The 22,718-nt window shown below is 37.5% G+C and overlaps 1 protein-coding gene across 15 annotated transcripts in view; it reads left to right on the top strand.

Moving 5' to 3' along the window:
- RALGAPA1 (Ral GTPase activating protein catalytic subunit alpha 1) overlaps positions 1–22,718 on the top strand; it is a 205,752-nt gene that overhangs the window by 89,332 nt on the left and 93,702 nt on the right. For 5 of the 15 annotated variants that reach the window (XM_081547913.1, XM_081547915.1, XM_081547908.1 and 2 more), the window contains exons 17-24: positions 8,441–8,608; positions 11,702–11,826; positions 12,787–13,003; positions 14,280–14,456; positions 16,187–16,339; positions 21,069–21,262; positions 21,500–21,598; positions 22,316–22,471. In XM_081547913.1, coding sequence (XP_081404039.1) covers positions 8,441–8,608; positions 11,702–11,826; positions 12,787–13,003; positions 14,280–14,456; positions 16,187–16,339; positions 21,069–21,262; positions 21,500–21,598; positions 22,316–22,471 — 1,289 coding nt within the window. Of the gene's footprint in view, positions 1–278; positions 420–8,440; positions 9,986–11,701; positions 11,827–12,786; positions 13,004–14,279; positions 14,457–16,186; positions 16,340–21,068; positions 21,263–21,499; positions 21,599–22,315; positions 22,472–22,718 lie in introns of all 15 variants that reach the window. The other 10 variants (XM_081547902.1, XM_081547901.1, XM_081547900.1 and 7 more) reach the window with 4 other exon arrangements.

The raw sequence follows: 22,718 nt of genomic DNA on the forward strand, positions 1-22,718 counted from the left end.
AATGCTATACCATTGTAATTGCTAATAATGAAAAACAACAACAAAAAATCATTTTCCTGCTTTACACCAAAAAATTTACATTTGAAATGTCATGTGTGTTCTCTGATTTCTTTTCTTACAGCTTGCCAGTATTTGCCGTGCTGAAATGTTTTAATTTAAGATTTCCTTCCTTTATATCTTTTAGTTTTCTCTGTTGCTGCTTTTTCTATGACACAAGCCTTTCATTATAGTCACTCTTCTTTTTTCCTTCCCCACTTCTTTCTTTTCCTTTTTTAAAGCCATGAGAAGCCGATCCATTGGTGAATGTGCTCTGCCATCGGCCTATATACGCAGTGCTAAAAGTGCTCCTGTTCTGATCCATACTTCCAAACCCTTCTTGCCTGATATTGTTCTCACTCCCCTTTCTGATGAGCTTTCAGGTAGTGCCACCTCTGCTAATTTCTGCACCACCTTTTTCACTTTTTAATCCTTCTGCTTTCAAATTTTGCTTAATCAAATAAACTCTTCAAAGTTAATTTCTTTGGGGGAGGTGTGGGAAATGGGGAAAGTGGTTGAGAAATCAACATTTTGAGTTATTTGAACTCTAATGCTGTCCTTGCAGTTCATTCTGGAAGTGCTAAGTTTAGTGCTGTGCCAATGACCAATATTTGGGGTTGTAAATGTCTGGGTTTTTTTTTTTTTTCCTGTTCATGTCTGATTTTTTTCTTCTCAGGTAGTCAGGTGAAGTAGTAATGCATATTTATAATTTCATTTATAATGTCCTCATTTGACTGAATATATGCTAAATATTAAATAGTGCATTCTCCATCATCTGTAGTAATGAAATTTAAGCTAGGGGAATCAAGTATATAATTGAAAAGTTGCTTTGGAGTAAATCTTTGTATTAGATTATAATAGTGTATAGAATTCTAATAACTAATTTTTAAACCAAATAACAAAACCATTCTGTGAAGCCCCAATTTCTAAGGAGCCTCAGAACCTTTCCTCAGAAGTAGTCAGCTTCCCACTTCTGTCTCAGGTCCTTTATCTACAGTATTGGGATGATCTCCTCTTTAATAAGGCATCATTAACATAATAAAATGCATAGTTCTAGGTTCCTTTCAATTAGATTTGAGAATTGTACACCCCTCATCATCTTTCACCCCAAACAAAATATAGACTATTTCCATTACTCCCAAAATTCCCTAGTGCCACTTTCAAATCAGTCACTCTCTCTGTCTCTGTTTCTCTCTCTCTCACACACACACACACACGCACTGTCATTTCTACCACCTTAGCTTAGTTTTTTCTTTAAAATTTTTTTTTCTGTATGACTAGAATCTTATAGTGCCTTGTCTTTTAGACAGAAGCAAGTTTGTTTTTAATATACACTTGGTACTTGACCAATGGAAGGGTGAGGGTTGCTGTCCTTCCACATTATCCAAAATCAGTGTATATATAACTTTACAATGAGCCCTCCACTTCTCTGATTTCACATGGGCAGATTTGATCAACCACACATAGTGTAGTCCAGTAGTACATATTTATTTGTAAAAACCCACAAATAAGTGGACCCACACAGCTTAAGGGCTTCCCTGGTGGCTCAGTGGTAAAGAATCCGTCTGCCACTGCAGGAGAGGCAGGTTCAATCTCTTGGGTTGGGAAGATCCCCTGGAGAAGGAAATGGCAACCCACTCCAGTAATCTTGCCTGGGAAATCCCATGGACAGAGGAGCCTGACGGACTATAGTCCATGGGGTCGCAAACGAGTCGGATACAGTTTAGCGACTAAGCAGCAGCACAGCTTAGAGCCCTGTTCAAGAGTCAGCTGTACTTATTATGCAAAATGTGCTGACTTAAAGAAAGTTACTTGTGCATTCTTGGGTGCTTTCCTGTCGTTTTTTTAGGAGTGTTTCCCTCATATTGTGACTTTGGTGAGGTTACTGATTTTTATTTTTTAACAACCTATCTTTGTGCCCTTTTAGTTCCTAATGAACTGTAGGCTTATGCGAGAGAAGGTGCATTTTTATTAATAATGTTATTTCAGGTTCATGAAGGTCCCTTCCACCATCCCTAATCCTGGTAAGATCCGAGATTTTTCCCAAACCAAGAGGAGGTACATATGTGAAAGCTAAAAAGGAAAGTGAACTATGTTTTTCATTGTTTAATCTGTCCCCCTGATGTAAGTGGGCTTAGTTGAACTCATAATAAATATTTCCTGGGTGCATCATCTTAAGAACAGGAGTTGAGGTTTCTATAACTGCTTCACCAGTAAAACAATGAAACTACCCATAGACAATCACTCTAGCTTTTGGTTGCTGCTGCTGCTGCTAAGTCGCTTCAGTCGTGTCCGACTCTGTGCGACCCCATAGACGGTAGCCCACCAGGCTCCCCTGTCCCTGGGATTCTCCAGGCAAGAACACTGGAGTGGGTTGCCATTTCCTTCTCCAATGCATGAAAGTGAAAAGTGAAAGTGAAGTCACTCAGTCGTGTCTGACCCTTAGCGACCCCATGGACTGCAGCCTACCAGGCTCCTCCATCCATGGGAGTTTCCCGGCAAGAGTACTGGAATGGGTTGCCATTTCCTTCTCCGAGCTTTTGGTTAGAAGTATGATTTTCCAGAAAAATATTTACCTGATACTCTTAAATACTTACATGGCAAAAAGCACTCCTTTTAATTCTTTTATATTTGTTTGTTTTAACATACTGTGATTTCTTTGGAAGAATCAACTGTCAGTTTTCAGTGTACTCTATTTTCATCTAGCCCTTTTTTCTCCTCCAGTATTCTGGGTTAGATGACCATTCAATCTACATTGTTGTAAATGTGATTCTATATGGTATAACTTTATATAGATAGACTAAACTAATGAGTTGCTGAATATCCTTGGAGAAGGCAATGGCACCCCACTCCAGTACTCGTGCCTGGAAAATCCCATGGATGGAGGAGCCTGATAGGCTGCAGTCCATGGGGTTGCTAAGAGTCAGACACGACTGAGCGACTTCACTTTCATTTTTCACTTTCATGCATTGAAGAAGGAAATGGCAACCCACTCCAGTGTTCTTGCCTGGAGAATCCCAGGGACGGGGGAGCCTGATGGGCTGTCGTCTATGGGGTCGCACAGAGTCGGACACGACTGAAGCGACTTAGCAGCAAACTAATTGAGTTGCTGAATATCCTTGCAGAGTTTTTCTTAAGCTCCGGGAACTATTTCAAGGGCATTGACGTAGTCAGTGACATGAGTTCTTAACATTGAACTCATCTGGTGTTGAACAAATGTTTCTTCCCAGACTTGTGTCTGTCTCTGGTTTTGATATAATGTCCTGGGGGTTGCAGGAGATCTTACTTTATTTTTTAAAGCTCTGCAGGTAGTGCTGATGTCTGGGCAGGCACATTTTCCCTGTCGTGTCTCCTGTACCACCAGATTGTACTTTTACATATGTGGTAGCCCAGTCTAGCTCTCTCTATTTTCCTGAAAAAACAAAGAGAAGTCAGAAATCGCAATAATTTTTCTTAAGTAAATTAGCTTTCACTGCCAAAAAAGTACTCTCATGGTAGAAAGCATTTAAAAGAACATAAGCATGGTAGGCAATTATTTTTGCAACTGTTGTTACTATTTTCTAATCAAGTACTGTCTCAGTCTGAAATTGTTTACAGGCCCACTTTCTTCCCAGTTAGTTCTCAAAACTGCTAATTTGTTTACCACATTTGATGCTGTTAAATTCTAGGCTGTCTAAGCCATGTTACATAGACTACTAACGTTATTAGCAGTACTTCATTATTTGAATTGAGCACTGTAGAGCAAAATGTTTTTGATCTTTCAACTTTTACTTTCTGAGTATGAGGAGAAAGAAGATGGTATGTCTCATGCCCCATCTTGTTCCTAAGATCTGCCTAATCAGGAGAATTTCCTATCTAATCAAACAAGTAGGCCCTTTGCACAATCAAGGAATTTATTCCTTCTCACCAATATATGATAGTAATTTTCTACAATTTTTGTGCCTAGAACACCAGCAGATTCTAGTGTAATTCTAAATTACACTAGAATTTTTTTCACTGAAATACTTTGTGTTAATTCTTTTAAAAGTACATCTCAAGAAAAACTTGAAGCTAAGTTAAACATGGTATTATTTAACATGTTTGCAAACAAATACTAAATCTGTATAATTTTCTTATAAAAAATATATTTGTCATTTATCTATTTCCAGAATTTGAGTCAAGGAAACAACATTAAAAGGGTAAGAGTAGATGATAGTTTAGTATTTTAAATTTTAGTGGTCTAAAATTAATTATTTTGGCTTGGTTTATAGCTTTTCAATCTTTTCATATGATTTTAATGATGTGGGTACTGCTTTGAATTTCCTACAAAGTGAACATCCAGTCTTAAAAAGATGTAGAGTTTTTGCTAGCCTTCACTAATAATAATTCTTAACTTACCTTGAAGGTACATTTTCATTATAGCCCAAATAGGCAAGAAAAAAAATTTTTTTTTAATTACATAAAGGGCGTTTGTCTTTTCCTTCAGGTAATTCCAAAAAAAACCTTGAGCCTCTAAATAACATCAGTTTCTACATATACTAATATAAATGATTTTACGAATTCAAGAGCTGTAAAAATATTACCACACATAGCTACTGTTTGTGATTAACTGGGAATAGAATTTAGCTTTGGTAAAAGGGATTTGGGTACTTTTTTCTGTACCTCGTTTTAGAAATTATTAAAATTTTCCAGTAGTATCTTAGTATTATAAATTAAGTTTTTCCCCTTGAGAAACTAGCTTGATATTTTACTAGTTAGCAGCTACTAGTTTTTAATATAAAAGATATGCTTCCCTTCTACCAGTATTTATTGAGCCCCTACTATGTGACAAGAGCTATTTCAGACAATGGGGATATGGGCATGTTAATATAAAAAAAGAAAAAAATCCTGAAAAACGGTAAATTTCAATGAAAAGTTTTTTTTTTTTTACATGTTACAAGCTAATATTACACTTTCATTTACAGCTTATCTTTTCAAAATATCAAAGAAAACTTTTCTTTGCAACACAACATTCAGAAAAAACTACATTTTAATCCAGAGATGATTTCCAGTACTTTAATGGTAAAACATTATTAAGCAAATCCAGAGATGAAACTTTACATTTCAGATACTTTTTAGGCTCTATAGGAAGCATTTTCTCAATGTTCACTTATTTTTTTAAGTTTACTAAAAAACTTTTTTCTTGTTTTGTTCAGTCATTGGTTAGTGATACTTTAGATTGAACTAATTTAATTAGACGCTTGTTCAAGGTAAAATGTAAGCAGCGTAATCAAATAGTTTTAAAGGCCATGTCTGTTTTAACCTGTTATTACCATTATTTTCAGCAATCCAATACAAAGTTTATCCGTTGTATTTTTCTGTATAATTTACTAATATTTGTAGTTGACCTAAGTTTTGATTCCTAAGATTCTTAGCTTTATAAAGATAAATTACTGTGCTGATTTATAATTTATTAATAGTAATTTTTAATTATTTCATGAATACATAATATATATTATTCAGGAGATAAGAACATGGATTAATTTTTGCCTTCCTTCAAATCCCAGCTCTCCACCTTCTAGCTGTGTATCCTCAGGCAAGTCTTACAGTTTCTTCATGTGTAAAATGGGGATAATACACCTAATTCGTGAGGCTACTGTGAGGATTAAATGAGTTAATATACTAAGATGCTTAAAACAGTGCATGTAGGAAGGACTATACAGTCGGTCCATCATATCCAAGGTTGGTTGAATACAAGTAAACCTGTTGGTTTGAAGAGCCAACTGTATTTATTGTACTTGGCCATTTTATATAAGAAACTTGAGCATCTGTGGATTTTAGTTTCCACGGGGGCTCCTGAACACCAGTCCCCAATGAATACAGGACACCTGTGTATGATTGAGCTGTCATTTAGACATTATCTTAAATAAGGTTCAGGTTTATTTCTTTAAACTTTAAGCCTTGTTAGAGTCAATTTTGCTTAATTTCAAGTGCTGATTTTGATCTCCTCTCAGTGGTTACTTTCTTCTTTGATTTTACGCTATTAGTATTAGTGTTATATGCCCAGGTAAGAACTGTATTTAAAACTTAAAACTTTCAGAAAGCTTTTTTGTTGAAACTTAGATTTACTAACAGTACATTATTGTTAGAAAAATATTTTCATTTTCTTCAAAGCCCTTGCCCTCTTAGACTTGAAAGTTTTTTAGATATTCATATGTACTAACAAAAGTTTAGGGGAAAAACAAGCTGAAATAATGGCTAAGTTTCCTAACATGCAACGTGAAGACTGGGTTTGGGAGGAAATGCCTAAAAACAGAACTTCATAGTAATCTTTATTGGTTTCTTTAGAATGGAAAAAGTATGAGATCATCAATAAAGGAAACTAAACATTAAAACTAATATTCAGCTTTTTTCCTGAAGTTCATATATTTTCTAGTCTCATAGCATTAGATTTTAATAAGGTTTTAATATCTTGATTTTAAATTTGCAGCTAAAAAATTAATTCCAACTATAAAATTCTTAATAATTTTAATAGAAAAATTATATAATCTGTATTCTTTGTTGAGTCCTTTTAGAATATTTTGTGGGAAGCAACTGGAGTGCATGGTGAATATAATCTCTTGGCAGAGGTTCTTATGACCTATTATGGGACACAAACCAAAAATACTTAGCATTTGTCAAGATGCACAAATATGCATTGCTTATCTGCTACAGTAATACAATATATGCATAAAGGTTCTGCAGAAATGCTTTGTTTTTCCTTCAGAAGAATTTATAAGTGAAATGTATGAAGAAGAAAGCTAACATTTTTTAAAAGTATTCTCCTCAACTTAATGATAAAGGGTTGTTTCAACTTTAGGAGATAGTTTATGTTTGACACGTATTGGGAGTCTCAATGTATATCTTCAGGAATATAGTGCAATTTTAGTATATCACAAACTGCTCTTGATTTGAATTTAGTATAAGGTGGCTTCTTTTGGACCTCATACAAAGAAAGTGATATCAGTGAAATAGCAGAGGTACTTGCCTCACTTCATCCATCACATAGATCCTGAGAATATTTTTAATTACTATCCCCATTTTATAAATGAGAAAACTTACTTCTCAGAGTCTGGAGTAAGAAAACCTAAGTTTTAGATCTTGCACCATTTCAATAAATATATCTGTGATCTTGGACAAGTAACTGTTTTCTCTGGATCTAAATCTTCTCATTTTCATCAGTTATAGGTCTGTTACTTCTAATCTATACATGACAAGCCTAATGAGTACCAATATCAGGCTTTTTGACTCTTTGTCCCTTTTTCATGGTATTTTTCTGAACGTGTCTTTTAGTAAAATACCAAGATGTTTTTGTAGACATGACATTTTATCAGTAGTAGAAGTTTTGATTTGTATCTATCTCTACAATTAAATAGTATTTCATATTGTGACTTTCAATTTTATACATATTTTTGAAGATTTATCATATACTTAGCACTTCAGGCAGCAAAAACAATGTAATGACATGGAACACTAAGCCTGCTTCTCAAACTTGAGAGAGTGGTTTCCTCTCTTTAGGACTCAGTTTGTTCAGTAGGAGAGTTAAATAATCTATAATGTCCATTTTGACTTTCAAATCTGTGATTTGTAAAAGAATGTAAGAAGCTGTAGGTGCAGTTTTTAGAGTTCTATGGTTACCTCATGGAGTGGGCCAGTGTTTGGCAGAGGAGATTTCTTCCTAGTAGATTAATGCTGTTTGTGTCAGAAATGAAAAAGGACAATTTTTTTTAGCAGTGTATTGATTTTATTTGATAGGGTGAATAGATTTTGCAGGGTAGGGGTAAATAGATTTTAATAGTATAATAAAATAAAGTAAAATACCTCAGTAGAACAGATAACTAGTTTCCTGACAAAGAGAACTTTAGGAAGAGGATAGAGATTTCCATGTGTAATAAGTGGTCAAATAGATGGGCAAAATTTGAAGAAAAGGTGATGTTTCTTGCCTGCTAAGGAAGGGAGCAGAGGAATTTACGAGACCCTATGAGTTTCTGTAGTGGAATACTAAGATCAGCTTTTTTGTGTTAAGATCTACTTTTTTCTGCCTGAAACTTTATTAGGAAAAATTGAATAGCAAGTTTGAATTGCTTGATTTATTGGCACAGCACTATCTTTAACTGCACTTCCAAATGTTTCATCACCTCACTGTTTGTTCTATGCATGTTAACATTTTAAAATGTATTCTGGTAGTATTCTAATTCATTTATACTACATGCTATATTGGCTTGTTCCCATCATTATTTAAAAACAAATTTGTAGATTTTCTTTCATTGAACTTACAAAAAAATCTCAAAAATTTTTATTTTTAAGCATATGCTTAGAAAATGGTTGAAATTAATACTTATTTTTTGTATTTGTATAGTTTCTACTCTATAATTTTTCTTTCTTTCTTTTTTTTTTTTTTTTACAGATATTGATGATGCTCAAATACTTCCTCGTCCAACTAGAGTCAGACATTTTTCGCAAAGTGAAGACACTGGAAATGAAGTTTTTGGTGCTTTGAGTGAGGAGCAGCCATTGCCTCGAAGTAGCAGCACTTCTGACATCTTGGAACCATTCACTGTTGAACGAGCTAAAGGTGCAGTTCCTGTCATTGACAGTTCATCCCGTCATGCACCAAGCTTGCAGAGTTCCACAGAGGCTTCTTCAATAACTAGATCCACTGAGAGCCACATCACTGATACTCATAGTAGAGAGTCTTCTCTGGAAGTTGGTGATAGCATATATGACCATCTCTGTCACTTAATAGATCCAGTAGAACTTGCAGATTCAGCTTTTGAACAAATCCAGTACATTGACCTTGAAGGAGATGATGATCTTCTTTCCTCCCTGAAAGAATATTTTAAGGAAACCCAAGAAAGTCACAGTAAAAACGAGTTAGATAAAGATGCAGCTTCGCAGGAAGTGATCTCTGTTGCAGTAAATAAGGATGAAAGATCATCCTTAGATAAATTAGAGTACATAGACCAGGAAAGTAAATCAGAAAATACCACCTCTTTTGTTGGAACTCCTGAAAACATACAGTTTCAAAAAGAACCAAACTCCGCTGTCTTCACAAATGTTAGTGCACCCAATCAGTTAGACAGCTTTATGAAAACAAAAACTTCTGAAAAATGTAAGCAACTAAACAATGATAAACAGTCATCGGAACCTAGTTCAGGTAGCCCTTGTGATAAAGAAAAGAGAAAACATCTGTACAGACAAACAGCCACAGAATTAGATGCCTGTATAGATATAACGCTGGCTGAAAAGGTTAAGGGTGTGCAAATTAATGAAAAAATCACTGTCCCACATGTTTTGCATGCCAAGAAAACTACACTAAAAGCACCTGTTAACCGTAGAATGCCTCATGTTACAAGCACTAGCAAGCTTTCTCCAACTAAAAGGAGCTTGTCTGAAACAGTAACTCACAGAGCCAAAATCATGAAAATTGCTACTAAAAAGCGAAATAGTGTTCATGTTACTTTTAGACCTTCTACTGAGTCAGTTCAGTTTTATAATCCTCTGGAAAACAAAGAGGCTCCATGGAAGATGAGACTGCGGAAGCTCAGTGGCTTTAGTGGTAGTAGTAATAGCAACATCAGCAACCCTCACACCAGCTCCAGCAGTGCTGCAGAGCTAGTAAAACCTGGTGTGTACAGGCCTCTAGATGCAATTAGTGCAGCATCAGCAAGCAGTGAAACAATTAAGGAAACAACAGAGATTCCCACCGCCATATTACAGAAAGAAGGAATTGCAACTAATCAGTTAGGTAGTCGTAGTACTATTAAGTCATCAAGTCATGAGGCAGGACTACAGCAGGGCTCCCTGGGTGGCGTTTATAAAACTGTTGTCCATGCTCTTTCGAAGCCGAAGGCAAATGTTTCCCCACAGAGGCAGAACAGAATGCCACCAGAGGCTCCACTGAGGGATCTGTACAGTCATGTAATGGGCTATTTTGGAAGGAAAGCTGCAGGTGAGCACTAACAGTGTGCAGAGCGCAAAAGGAGAAGACAGCACCAGTTTGGCTTAATGCAACTGAAGCAAGCTATAAGCAATCAAAAAGCTTTGGGATGGTCACTGCTTTCTCTCTGTTTGGTTATGCATGCGCCTTTCCCCAGCTGTATATTTCCCAGCATAAAATGTTTATTTAAATTACTAATTTCCCTTATAAAGCATTTAGTTAAACCTCTTTGCTGCTGAACAAAATAGAGAAGAGGGGATACAGGAAAATTTAATGACCTTCCAAACACTATCTAAATCAAATGTTTTTAGTGTTTACTACATGAACTTGAAATTAAGTTTACTGAGTTGGAATACTTGCTCCCTTGTTCCCCCAATAGTTTACATTTAAAAGGATCCCAGCTCTATATAATTGGTTTCATTTATTTTTACTGCTGATTCATTTAGTTTTACTTTTTCTTGTAGAAAATTATTTTGACATTATATAACGTAATTTAAATCAGGGTCCTACGGTGAACACCAAGGAAATTATTTCTTAAACCTCAAAGTGGGCTTAGTTACTTTCATGAATTCCATTTCCAAGTAGCTGTAGGCTTTTTAGTTTTGCATTCATTTGTATAGAATGCAAGTCATATCCTTAAAACACTTATCATTACTTTCTTTTCTCTGAGATTTTAGATGTGCATAAAGGTTTCATGATAGCCAATCATGATTTAGATATGGAACCTCTATGGACAGATTACAGAAAGCAAGATTATGGTAACTGTTTTCTCATATCTTGATTCAAATTTAAAATAACTATTCAGTTATAGAAAATTAACTTTCAGCAGTAAGGTAGGTTTTGATTTTATTTGTTTAACATGGTTTTGTTAGCATGATTAACAGAACGCTGCATCTTGCACTGAGCCATTAATGCCACTTGAGGGCAGTATTTGACAGCTTAGCAAAGCCTGGCCAAGTAGTATAAAGATAATGGTATTTCACAGTGAGTTCCTGACCAGTGTATTTTCTTAACCTGAAATGCTTTGAAGTTCATTAGGAATATTAGTGTTGATTTCCTTTGGTTGTGGAACAATCTCCTTTTCAATGGCATAATAGTGAAATAAGTAAATATCTTACTTTCTGTCAGTTTCCCAAGTTTTAAAACGTCCATGTTAATGTAAATCACAGTATAGTCTTAAAAAATTCAAAATAACTATTTTTTTTTTAAAAAAGAAAAACCTTTGTGAAAATCTTTTTTCTTCAAACAGTAAAATTACATTTTGTAGTGAACAGAAACAACATTATGTCAAAATCATAGAATTTTAACTTATTAATATCTTAACTTAAAATTCAGGGGATATATTCCTTGTAAATATTCTTTGGGGAAGATGGATTTCTAAATTATTAAGGCTCCAAATGAAAGCATAAAGACAGGAAGAAAGAAAAATATACCAGTTTCTTTATAGACAATATTAACCTAGCTCCCAACTAGTGCTTATCTATAAGCTTTCTTGCTGTTTAAGGTTGTACTGAAGATTGACTAACATCTGCTTAGTTAAATAAAGTAAATATCAATTTACTAATTCTTAAAATTAAATCTAAAAGGAGAAAAATTCCTCTTAGATGCATGTTTGGCAAATAATTGATATGGCATAGGTAATTTGTTGTGGCTGTTTTTGTTTGTTTTAAATTTAGGAAATGTAGTTAAGTCTTTACTCACTATATATAGTTGTTTATTTGTTTTTAGTCAATAAAGAGGACATGAGCACAAAACTGCCCTCTCTTAATAGTGATATTGGCAGCAGCAATGCTAATGTTCCTGATCTGATGGATGAGTTTATAGCAGAACGACTTCGAAGTGGTAATGCCTCAGTAAGTGTTATTTTATTTATTTGTTTTTGGAGAGGAGGATAGAGAAAACTAAAAGATACATACCTTTTATATATATGTGTGTGTGATACACATGTGAAAAACTTCATTCCAATCAGCCTTCACCTCAAATTTAGGCCTTTTTTTAAAATCAAGATTTTTAAATTAAATTTTTATAATATTCTTTATCCAAAGACATAAAACAAGCAGGCTTTTAGTTTTGACCAGAGTGAAAGACTGGTACACCTGTTTGCTCAGCTACTGCAGTATAAGCCACTACCTTGCTAGCTGTTTGTTTTTTCATCTTTGCTCTTAGGGTGCTCTGATGCCTGCTGGCAGCCCTCAGCAGGAAAGAACAGTAGAGATCTTCTGGCCCAATTCCCACAATTTTAAATATAAGTATATGTGAAATTATATAGATAAACATGTGGAATTGCTTTTTTAAAAAAGAAAACTATTTCACTTGGATTTCCGCTGTCTTCAGAGAAAGTCTACAGCTCCATTACATTTTCCTTTCTTAAATTTTTCTTTATTTTGGCTGCACCCCACAGTTGGCAGGATCTTAGTTTGCCAACCAGGGATGGAATCTGGGCCCCCTGCAGTGGAAACCTGAAGTCCTAACCACTGGACCACTGGGGAATTTCCTCTTCCATTGGCCTCTGTTTTTTCCATTTGAATTTCTTAACTTAATATTCACTCCATGGATCCTTTTAGTCTTCAGAGTCTCAAGCCCAGCACCAAATGATATTTGATTCTTTGCTTTAGGCAGACCAACAGTGCTTCAGGCTCTGGCTCCATACAGTTACGTAGACTTTTCGGTTAGTGTCCTCCTCTTCTCCCTACTTCATGCCCTAAATTTCAGTATTTATTGTGATGATTATCTTGGAAATTAAAGATTTCAGATGCTTAATGAGAATTAAAAACATTTTTTTTTTAATGGTAAAATTTTTCTTGAATTTTTAGACTATGACACGAAGAGGAAGTAGTCCAGGTAGCCTCGAAATTCCCAAAGACCTCCCTGATATTCTAAATAAGCAAAACCAAATGCGTCCTATTGATGACCCAGGTGTGCCCTCAGAATGGACTTCTCCTGCCAGTGCAGGGAGCAGTGATCTTATCAGCTCAGATAGTCATTCGGATTCTTTCAGCGCTTTCCAATATGATGGCCGAAAATTTGACAGCAAGTATCTTTTTACTGCTTGAGCAATATGGTTTTCTGTTAACTTGTTTTCTGTTCTAGACTGACTTACGGATTATATAACCATCACCTTTCTCTCTCATGTTGGTTCCTATATATGTATTTTGATTTCATTTTCAGTGAAACTTTGTAAGGATTTTTGGGGAGTCACTTCAAGTTGAGACTACTTTGTTTTGCCAACTAAAGGCATTAAAAAAAGAAACACTTTTCTTTCATAAAACAAATGGTATCTTAAGACCAGAAACATAGAAGAGGAAAAAATTAGGATGGACTTGGTGTTAGAATAAGGGACAGTCATGCTTATGAGAGGGACTGTTTCATGCGGTCATTTTGGGGGACCACTCTCTAGTCATGAGGGTTTCCCTGGTGTCTCAGACAGTAAAAAATCTGTCTGTGATGCAGGAGACCCGGGTTCGATCCCTGGGTTGACAAGATCTGGAGAAGGGAATGGCCACCCACTCTAGTATTTTTGCCTGGAGAATCCCTTGGACAGAGGAGCCGGGTGGGCTCTAGTCCCTGGGGTCGCAAAGAATCAAGACACAACTGAGTGACTAACACTTAACATCTAGTACAGGCAGGGCTTCAGCATGTTCAGTACAGTTACATTCAATGTTAAGTACCCAGAACCTTGAATAATCGTTTCATGTTAAAGTGACATCAGCGATGTTACTTGGTGCTGTATTACTACCACATAGCTTTTCTGCTATAATTCTGTATTACACTTGGCAGTCAGTAAAGGATACCAACATTTAAAAGAAGAGAGTCAAAATCTTGGGAACTAACTTTATGAAGAGCTGGGAGATTCATTGGAGAATTATATTTCTTGCCCTCATGGATTATATACTACTCTAATCTTGGACTGGAAAAATGAGTTTTAAGAGAAAAATTACTTTTACCACATATGTGCCATTTATATGATACATACCTCTATGTAGATATGTTCTAGAGATTCTAAAACTTGAAAAGCAGTTAGCTATATTTCCATCTACCAGAAAACATGGATAAGAATAGTGATGATATGTGTTTCTGTCCTTTTATCATTATTTTTGTTAATAATAGGCTCTGAAGATCTTGAAAAATTTGTTTCTAATTATAAACTTCAAAGTGTTAACATTGTTTACACTTGCCTGAATGATATGTAAATATGAAGTAGATTTAGGGGGATGTTCATATTATTTTGATAAAGTAGCTCCGTCTGTTTTGTAAATATTTTTGTTTTGTAATCAGAACGTCTGTTCACTAGCATGTCTTCCTGTAGATTTTGGTTTTGGAGCTGATACTGGGAATGCATCCTCTGCTGACATGGATTCAGGTTCTGGCCATTATCAGAGTGCCGAAGAGCAAGAGGTGGCTAGTCTAACCACACTACACATCGACTCGGAAACAAGCAGTCTTAATCAACAAGCTTTCTGTACTGAAGTTGCAACGGTTACTGGTAAAGTTACTCAAGGGAATGTATTCCTTAAATGCATTTTTTTAAGCCACCAAAGAACTTTTGCAGGCTTTGATTTGATAGATTTTATTTACTACTTATTACTATTTAAGTATTATTATTTTTCACTCATCTTTATGTAACAATGGAGAGAAAAAAAAAAGAAAAAACATTATTATAAGAGTCGCTTGACCTGGAGTCCACATGGATAAACTTTGGGGAACTCTATGAACTTCTAATATCATATGCAAAATTTTATAGATGTTTGCACCAGAGCATTTCCTGCAGCAATTTTTGAATAAATAACCGAAAAATGTTACGAGGCACTGCACTTCATCTTTTTGATTGATTTTCAGAATTAGCCTAGATTTTTGTAGATTTCTTTGGTAAAATATTATTGAAAAGATAAACCACACCTCCAAAAAGAAACTGTTTGTACTAATACTCTGTATTTATACAGTCAATTATGAATTTCAGCAACTTTTTATGTGTGGTTAAACCTGACAATCATATGACATGTGGGGTCCAAGAAATTGAGTCATGAAAGGTGTCGCTTTATTCCCAGAGCAGTACAGTGACCAGAGGAAGCCTGAGCAGCCTGTGACCCATATTCAAGAGTTCCATTGTGTTATCCAAATTCACTCTGGTTCCCACTGTAGTTTGATGCCCTTTTGATGGGTGATAGGTGAAATATCTGCCCACTGCAGAATGAGGGCTGAGTGGAAGACAGGAGCCAGTTAGATTGGATCCACAATTTGATTGTTGGAGAGTTTAAATTACTACTCAAAGAGAAATACTAGAAAAAGTTCTTATTTTAAAATAACACCTTTTACTGTAGTTGTCCTGAAACATAAATTTGGATGAGAAGGTACTCAACATTACTAGTAATCAGGGAATATAAATAAAATCCATGAGATACCTCTATACATATGGTAAATCAGCTCAAGTTAAAAAAAACACCCTGACAGTACCAGTGTTGCAGAGAGTGTGAAGCAGCTGGAAATACCATACATTACTAATTGGAGCGCAAAGTGATATGGCCACTGCAAAAGCATGGTAGTATCTTTTAAAATTAAACAATACATTTATTATATGACCATCCCCAGGTATTTATTTCAGTTGTTTATATGTGAACATTCATAACAGCATTATTCATAGTAGCTAAATTGAAAATAGTCCAGATATCCATTAACTAGTGAATAAATTATCAAGTTGTAATGTATTCATTCATTCAGTATTCACTGAAATTGTACTCAGCAATTTAAAAGAAATTGAATGCTTATATTTGCAAAACCAAAGCTGGCTCTCAAAAATATGCTTTTAAATGAAAAATGTTGAAGCTAGCAATGGTAGTGGCATATAGCAATAAGGAAGCTTCTCTTTTCCTGAATCACGTCAAGCCTGAAGTAAATGAAGTAAAGTAGCAGTGGGTACCAGAGTTTCTGTAGCTGGACCAGGAATGGGAGTAGACATTCTTGCTTTCACTGATGGTCCCTGTTAACTGGTAAGTCCAGTTCTCATTCCACACTAGTCCTGTGGTAGACATGGAATGCAACTGCTAGATATGAATCTTGTACAGTATCATGATTTTATTGAACTCTTCACCCAGTTTATAATCTATTTTATCTTTTGATATTTTCAATTTGTGTTTTATTGGGCTTTTAAGCATTACATCTTAGGTTGAGGGTATTAAATATACTCTTTATGGTAATTTTATGAAATTATATTTACAGGTTCAGAAAGTGCCTCTCCAGTCCATTCAGCTCTGGGATCCAGGTCACAGACACCTTCTCCTTCCACACTGAATATAGATCACATGGAACAGAAGGATCTACAGCTCGATGAGAAGCTCCACCACTCTGTTCTTCAGACACCAGATGACCTAGGCAATATTTAAAAATTAGATCTTTGCTATTTTTTCTTTTGGGAGCATTAGTGTCAGGAGATCTTGAATAATGCATCTTAAATTTGATTATGTATTTTATATATGTTATATAAGTATCATTATAAGTCTTTTGAACTTTTCTGTCTTTGGGAAATTTGTTGCTGTAACATTTTTTCCCTGCTCTTAAAGATATTTACATTCTGATTTTTGTTATGATGTTTTATTGTAAAGTAGGCAGTCCAAATGAAGTATTTTTATGCTTAAGCAAATGTTTAAAAGTGACTGGGAAGCCTTAGAAACTAGAAGTTAATTAAAAGTTATATTTGCTGTTCCCTACATGATGTAACAAGCATCAGGATAAAATATCATTTTGGAAATATGCTAAAAACTTTTTCTGAGAACACAGTTGATAAAATATTTGTAATGAATAATATACTCATTTTCATTGGTGATGCGGCAAATTTACTCTTTGGCCAGAGGAAGAAATTTAAAACCACGTGACTTCTCCCTCTCCCCATTCCCCTCCTCCCTGCTTCCTCCTCTTCCCATCCCCACCTCCCTGCTTTCTCCTCTCCCCATTCCTCACCTCCCTGCTTCCTCCTCTTCCCATCCCCACCTCCCTGCTTCCTCCTCTCCCTATCCTCACCTCCCTGCTTTCTCCTCTCCCTATCCTCACCTCCCTGCTTTCTCCTCTCCCCATTCCCCTCCTCCCTGCTTCCTCCTCTTCCCATCCCCACCTCCCTGCTTTCTCCTCTCCCCATTCCCCTCCTCCCTGCTTCCTCCTCTTCCCATCCCCACCTCCCTGCTTTCTCCTCTCCCCATTCCTCACCTCCCTGCTCCCTCCTCACCCATCCCCACCTCCCTGCTTCCTCCTCACCCATCCCCACCTCCCTGCTTCCTCCTCTCCCTATCCTCACCTCCCTGCTTTCTCCTCTCCCCATTCCTCACCTCCCTGCTTCCCTCACTCCTCACCTCCCTGCTTCCTCCTCTCCCTATCCTCACCTCCCTGCTTTCTCCTCTCCCCATTCCTCACCTCCCTGCTTCCTCCTCACCCATCCCCACCTCCCTGCTTCCTCCTCACCCATCCCCACCTCCCTGCTTCCTCCTCACCCATCCCCACCTCCCTGCTCCCTCCTCTCCCCATTCCTCACCTCCCTGCTTCCTCCTCTCCCCATCCCCACTTCCCTGCTTCCTCCTCACCCATCCCCACCTCCCTGCTTCCTCCTCACCCATCCCCACCTCCCTGCTTCCTCCTCTCCCCATCCCCACCTCCCTGCTCCCTCCTCTCCCCATCCCCACCTCCCTGCTTCCTCCTCTCCCCATTCCTCACCTCCCTGCTCCCTCCTCACCCATCCCCACCTCCCTGCTTCCTCCTCACCCATCCCCACCTCCCTGCTTCCTCCTCTCCCCATTCCTCACCTCCCTGCTTCCTCCTCTCCCCATCCCCACCTCCCTGCTTCCTCCTCACCCATCCCCACCTCCCTGCTTCCTCCTCACCCATCCCCTCCTCCCTGCTCCCTCCTCTCCCCATTCCTCACCTCCCTGCTTCCTCCTCTCCCCATTCCTCACCTCCCTGCTCCCTCCTCACCCATCCCCACCTCCCTGCTTCCTCCTCACCCATCCCCACCTCCCTGCTTCCTCCTCTCCCTATCCTCACCTCCCTGCTTTCTCCTCTCCCCATTCCTCACCTCCCTGCTTCCCTCACTCCTCACCTCCCTGCTTCCTCCTCTCCCTATCCTCACCTCCCTGCTTTCTCCTCTCCCCATTCCTCACCTCCCTGCTTCCTCCTCACCCATCCCCACTTCCCTGCTTCCTCCTCACCCATCCCCACCTCCCTGCTCCCTCCTCACCCATCCCCACTTCCCTGCTCCCTCCTCACCCATCCCCACTTCCCTGCTCCCTCCTCTCCCCATTCCTCACCTCCCTGCTCCCTCCTCACCCATCCCCACCTCCCTGCTTCCTCCTCACCCATCCCCACCTCCCTGCTCCCTCCTCTCCCCATTCCTCACCTCCCTGCTTCCTCCTCTCCCCATCCCCACTTCCCTGCTTCCTCCTCACCCATCCCCACCTCCCTGCTTCCTCCTCACCCATCCCCACTTCCCTGCTCCCTCCTCACGCATCCCCACTTCCCTGCTCCCTCCTCTCCCCATTCCTCACCTCCCTGCTCCCTCCTCACCCATCCCCACTTCCCTGCTCCCTCCTCTCCCCATTCCTCACCTCCCTGCTTCCTCCTCACCCATCCCCACCTCCCTGCTTCCTCCTCACCCATCCCCACTTCCCTGCTTCCTCCTCACCCATCCCCACCTCCCTGCTTCCTCCTCTCCCCATCCCCACTTCCCTGCTTCCTCCTCACCCATCCCCACCTCCCTGCTTCCTCCTCACCCATCCCCACCTCCCTGCTCCCTCCTCTCCCCATCCCCACTTCCCTGCTTCCTCCTCACCCATCCCCACCTCCCTGCTTCCTCCTCACCCATCCCCACCTCCCTGCTCCCTCCTCTCCCCATCCCCACTTCCCTGCTTCCTCCTCACCCATCCCCACCTCCCTGCTTCCTCCTCACCCATCCCCACTTCCCTGCTTCCTCCTCACCCATCCCCACCTCCCTGCTTCCTCCTCACCCATCCCCACTTCCCTGCTCCCTCCTCTCCCCATCCCCACCTCCCTGCTCCCTCCTCTCCCCATCCCCACCTCCCTGCTTCCCTCACTCCTCACCTCCCTGCTTCCTCCTTTCCCCACTCCCCAACCTCCCTGCTTTTTTTAAGATACTCATACTCGTAATTCCCAATTACCTTGTAATTACATAGCCCTCATTTTCTGGTTTGTATCAATAGATTATTTCTGACCTTTTCTTTCCTCCTCTTTCTTGGCCTGCAGTTTTTGGCTTTTTGGTTTTTATTTTCAATTTTTTCCCACAACATTTGGAAAAAATTTCAAACTGATAGAAAAGTTGCAAGAGTAGTAAAATGAATACCCATAAATCCTTCAGATAAATTCACCAGTTGTTAATATTTTACCACTGTATCTTTTTCTGTACACACACACACACACCCACCACCACCACCACTGTACCTGCCCTTGTTTTTCTGAGCCATGTAAGAGCAAGTATCAGACTCTTTACATCTAAACACTTCAGCAACTATGTCCTAAGAATAAGTATACACTTCCTGAAAAATCATAATGGCCACATTCAGGATATTGAACATTGATGTATTACTACAATTTTAGTCTATAGTCAAGTTATCCTCAGTTGTTCCAATTATATCCTTCGTAGTTACAAATCAGTTGATTTATCACTATATTATGAAGGTTCTGTAGAACAGAGAAGATGTTCACAGTGATGATTAACTCTAGTGTTTTTTTAAAATTTCGTTTTAGTGAATTTACACTAGAAGCCTTTTTTTATTATTATGAAAGATTCTTTAGTAACTTTTTAATAATATACTCAGTTTACACTAGAAGCCTTTTTTTATTATTATGAAAGATTCTTTAGTAACTTTTTAATAATATACTCAGTTACTGCACACTTCCCATGCAAAGAGAAAAAAGTTAAACATTAAACGTAAAGGATATATGTCTGCTACATATGACTTTGTAAATTATCAGTACATTGAGATATTATCAAGCAGGAAAAACCTTCACTGACTTTCTAATGATTTTACATTTTTCATTATATACGTTGCATAGGATAATAACTTTTTTTAAGCTGGAGATCTATAATGATACCTACCTAAACCATCTATTTTACAGATGAGGAGCTGTAGTCTTAGATTATTGAATAATTTATACAATATCGCATAATTAGTGACAGAAATGAGACTAGGACCCTAGGTTACCTGTAGGTCTTACATATACTCATGTCAATATTAATAAAAGAAATTTAATTATGGAAATTTTAGATTATTTTTTTTATGCCATTGTGATAATCCCTTTTGATGCTAGACCTGACTTGATTGTGAAATACAGAAATATTATTCTTCGAAAGTTTTAATTACAAAGAAACAAGCTTAGGAAGACTTGTTTCCTATAGGATTTGCCTTCAGCCTGAGATTTTCTGTTAAATTTGATGAGGTAACTTGAAATAGCTATTAGATGAAAGAGAGAGTACATACTTAAATATAAGATCCTTATTTCAAAACATAAATTTCTCCATCTTGTATCTGTGTCATTTTCTCCTTAGGTAAATCTAGATAGAAGCACTATTGAAGAAGTAATTATTGTCATAATAAGTGAAAGTGAAAGTTGTTCAGTCGTGTCCGACTCTTTGCGATCCCATGAACTATACAGTCCATGGAATTCTCCAGGCTAGAATACTGGAGTGGGTAGCCTTTCCCTTCTGCAGGGGATCTTCCCAACCCAGGGATCGAACCCAGGTCTCCCGCATTGCAGGTGGACTCTTCACCAGCTGAGCCACAAGGGAAGCTCAAGAATATTGGGTTGTGTAGCCTATCCCTTCTCCAGGAGATCTTCTCAACCCAGGAATCAAACTGGGGTCTCCTGCATTGCAGGTGGATTCTTTACCAACTGAGCTATGAGGGAAGTCCATATTGTCATAATAAGGAATTATGAACTAGTGAGGTTTTGACCTTACTAGGAAAAAATAACACTAAGGCATATTGACATTTCTCTTATTCACTTTTGTAGATATTTAAGATTATTAATTTGACTCCTATGTATTTTCTTGATCAATTCTCTGGAAAAATTACTGACACTTGTGTATTATTTTTCTCTATAGAAATCAGTGAATTTCCATCTGAATGCTGTAGTGTGATGGCAGGGGGCACTCTTACAGGATGGCATGCTGATGTTGCTACTGTAATGTGGCGAAGGATGCTGGGTATTTTGGGAGATGTCAACGCTATTACAGATCCTGAAATACATGCTCAAGTTTTTGATTATCTCTGTGAACTTTGGCAGAATCTAGCTAAGGTAAAAAAATAAACAAAACCTAAAAAGGGAGAAGGAAAGAAATATAAAGTATTAAGAAGTATAGAAAAAAGCCTTAGATAACATTCCCTCCCCAGTCCCCTACTACAGACTGATGCTTTAACCACGATTGAATATATAGTTGGTGGTAGGAACTAGATCTCAGGTTTAAGGTAAAACAAACCAGAAAAGAATACATTTCATATTACAGATTTGTTGCATTTTATTTGAAAATTACAGATTAGAGATAATCTTGGCATTTCAACTGATAACCTGACCTCTCCTTCTCCACCGGTTTTGATTCCTCCACTGAGAATTCTTACACCTTGGCTTTTTAAGGTAAGTTTAATATATAAAATATTAACTTAAAAATTGCATTTAGTAAATAAGTATGTACTCTCAAACATCTGAGAGAGAAAAGACTGCTGTGTAGTCTCCTAGAGCACTTAATTTTGTTTTTTGTTTTGCTTTTTAAAAATTTGTTTCATTGAAGTATAGTTGATTTACAATGTTGTGTTAATTTCTACTGTGTAGGAAAGTGATTCAATTATGTGTGTGACACATTCTTTTTCATGTAGTTTTCCATGACAGTTTATCACAGGATATTGAATATAGTTCCCTGTAAAGCACTTAGTTTTTAACTAGCCATTAGGGGTTATATAGAGAGGAGTGGGCCTAGCAAAATTATTATTTAGGATGCATCAATTTTATTACTGAAATAAAAACGAATACAGAAAATTGTTATTATATTTAAATGAAATATAAACCTCAATTTTCTGTATGCTGTGTACTTTTAAGGAACTGATTCTTTTAAGTATTATTTGATATGTTTGGTGCATTTCCCTAAGTGAAACAGTGTGTAGTTATTCACACCTACATTGTATCATTTTAGCAACAAAGATAATTCTAGTAATTCTGATATGTGGTTCAGTAAAGAAAATGGGCCAACACAGAAATAAATGAAAACGAATATATTGCTTGTTGTATTCAGTTGCTTCAGTATTTAATAAATAGTATTTGGTTTTGAGTATTGAAAACAACATCTTTTAATTGTAGGCAACCATGTTAACTGATAAATATAAACAAGGTAAATTACATGCCTATAAACTTATTTGTAATACAATGAAAAGAAGACAAGATGTTTCTCCAAACAGAGATTTTCTAACACATTTCTACAATATAATGCATTGTGGATTACTTCATATTGATCAGGTAAACATATGTACTTTGTAAGAAATTGCTTTATGACTTTATCTTTGATTCTTGAATCTGTTTAACTCTTGACTTTCAAGGTATAGAATTTAAAAAGCATTCCTTTATGTGAGTAGTTTATTTACTGATTTCTCCCATTTATAACATCATTTATCCTGAAAAATGGTTTCAAAACAAGCTGTTGCAGTTGAGAGATTAACTTGATTATTCAGTGCATGTTTCCTCTGGTGTTGTACCAACCAGTTTG

The sequence above is a fragment of the Giraffa tippelskirchi genome, chromosome 12 (assembly GCF_054371585.1).
Source record: "Giraffa tippelskirchi isolate mGirTip1 chromosome 12, T2T-mGirTip1v1.2.pri, whole genome shotgun sequence".
In the NCBI taxonomy this organism is placed as follows: domain Eukaryota; kingdom Metazoa; phylum Chordata; class Mammalia; order Artiodactyla; family Giraffidae; genus Giraffa; species Giraffa tippelskirchi.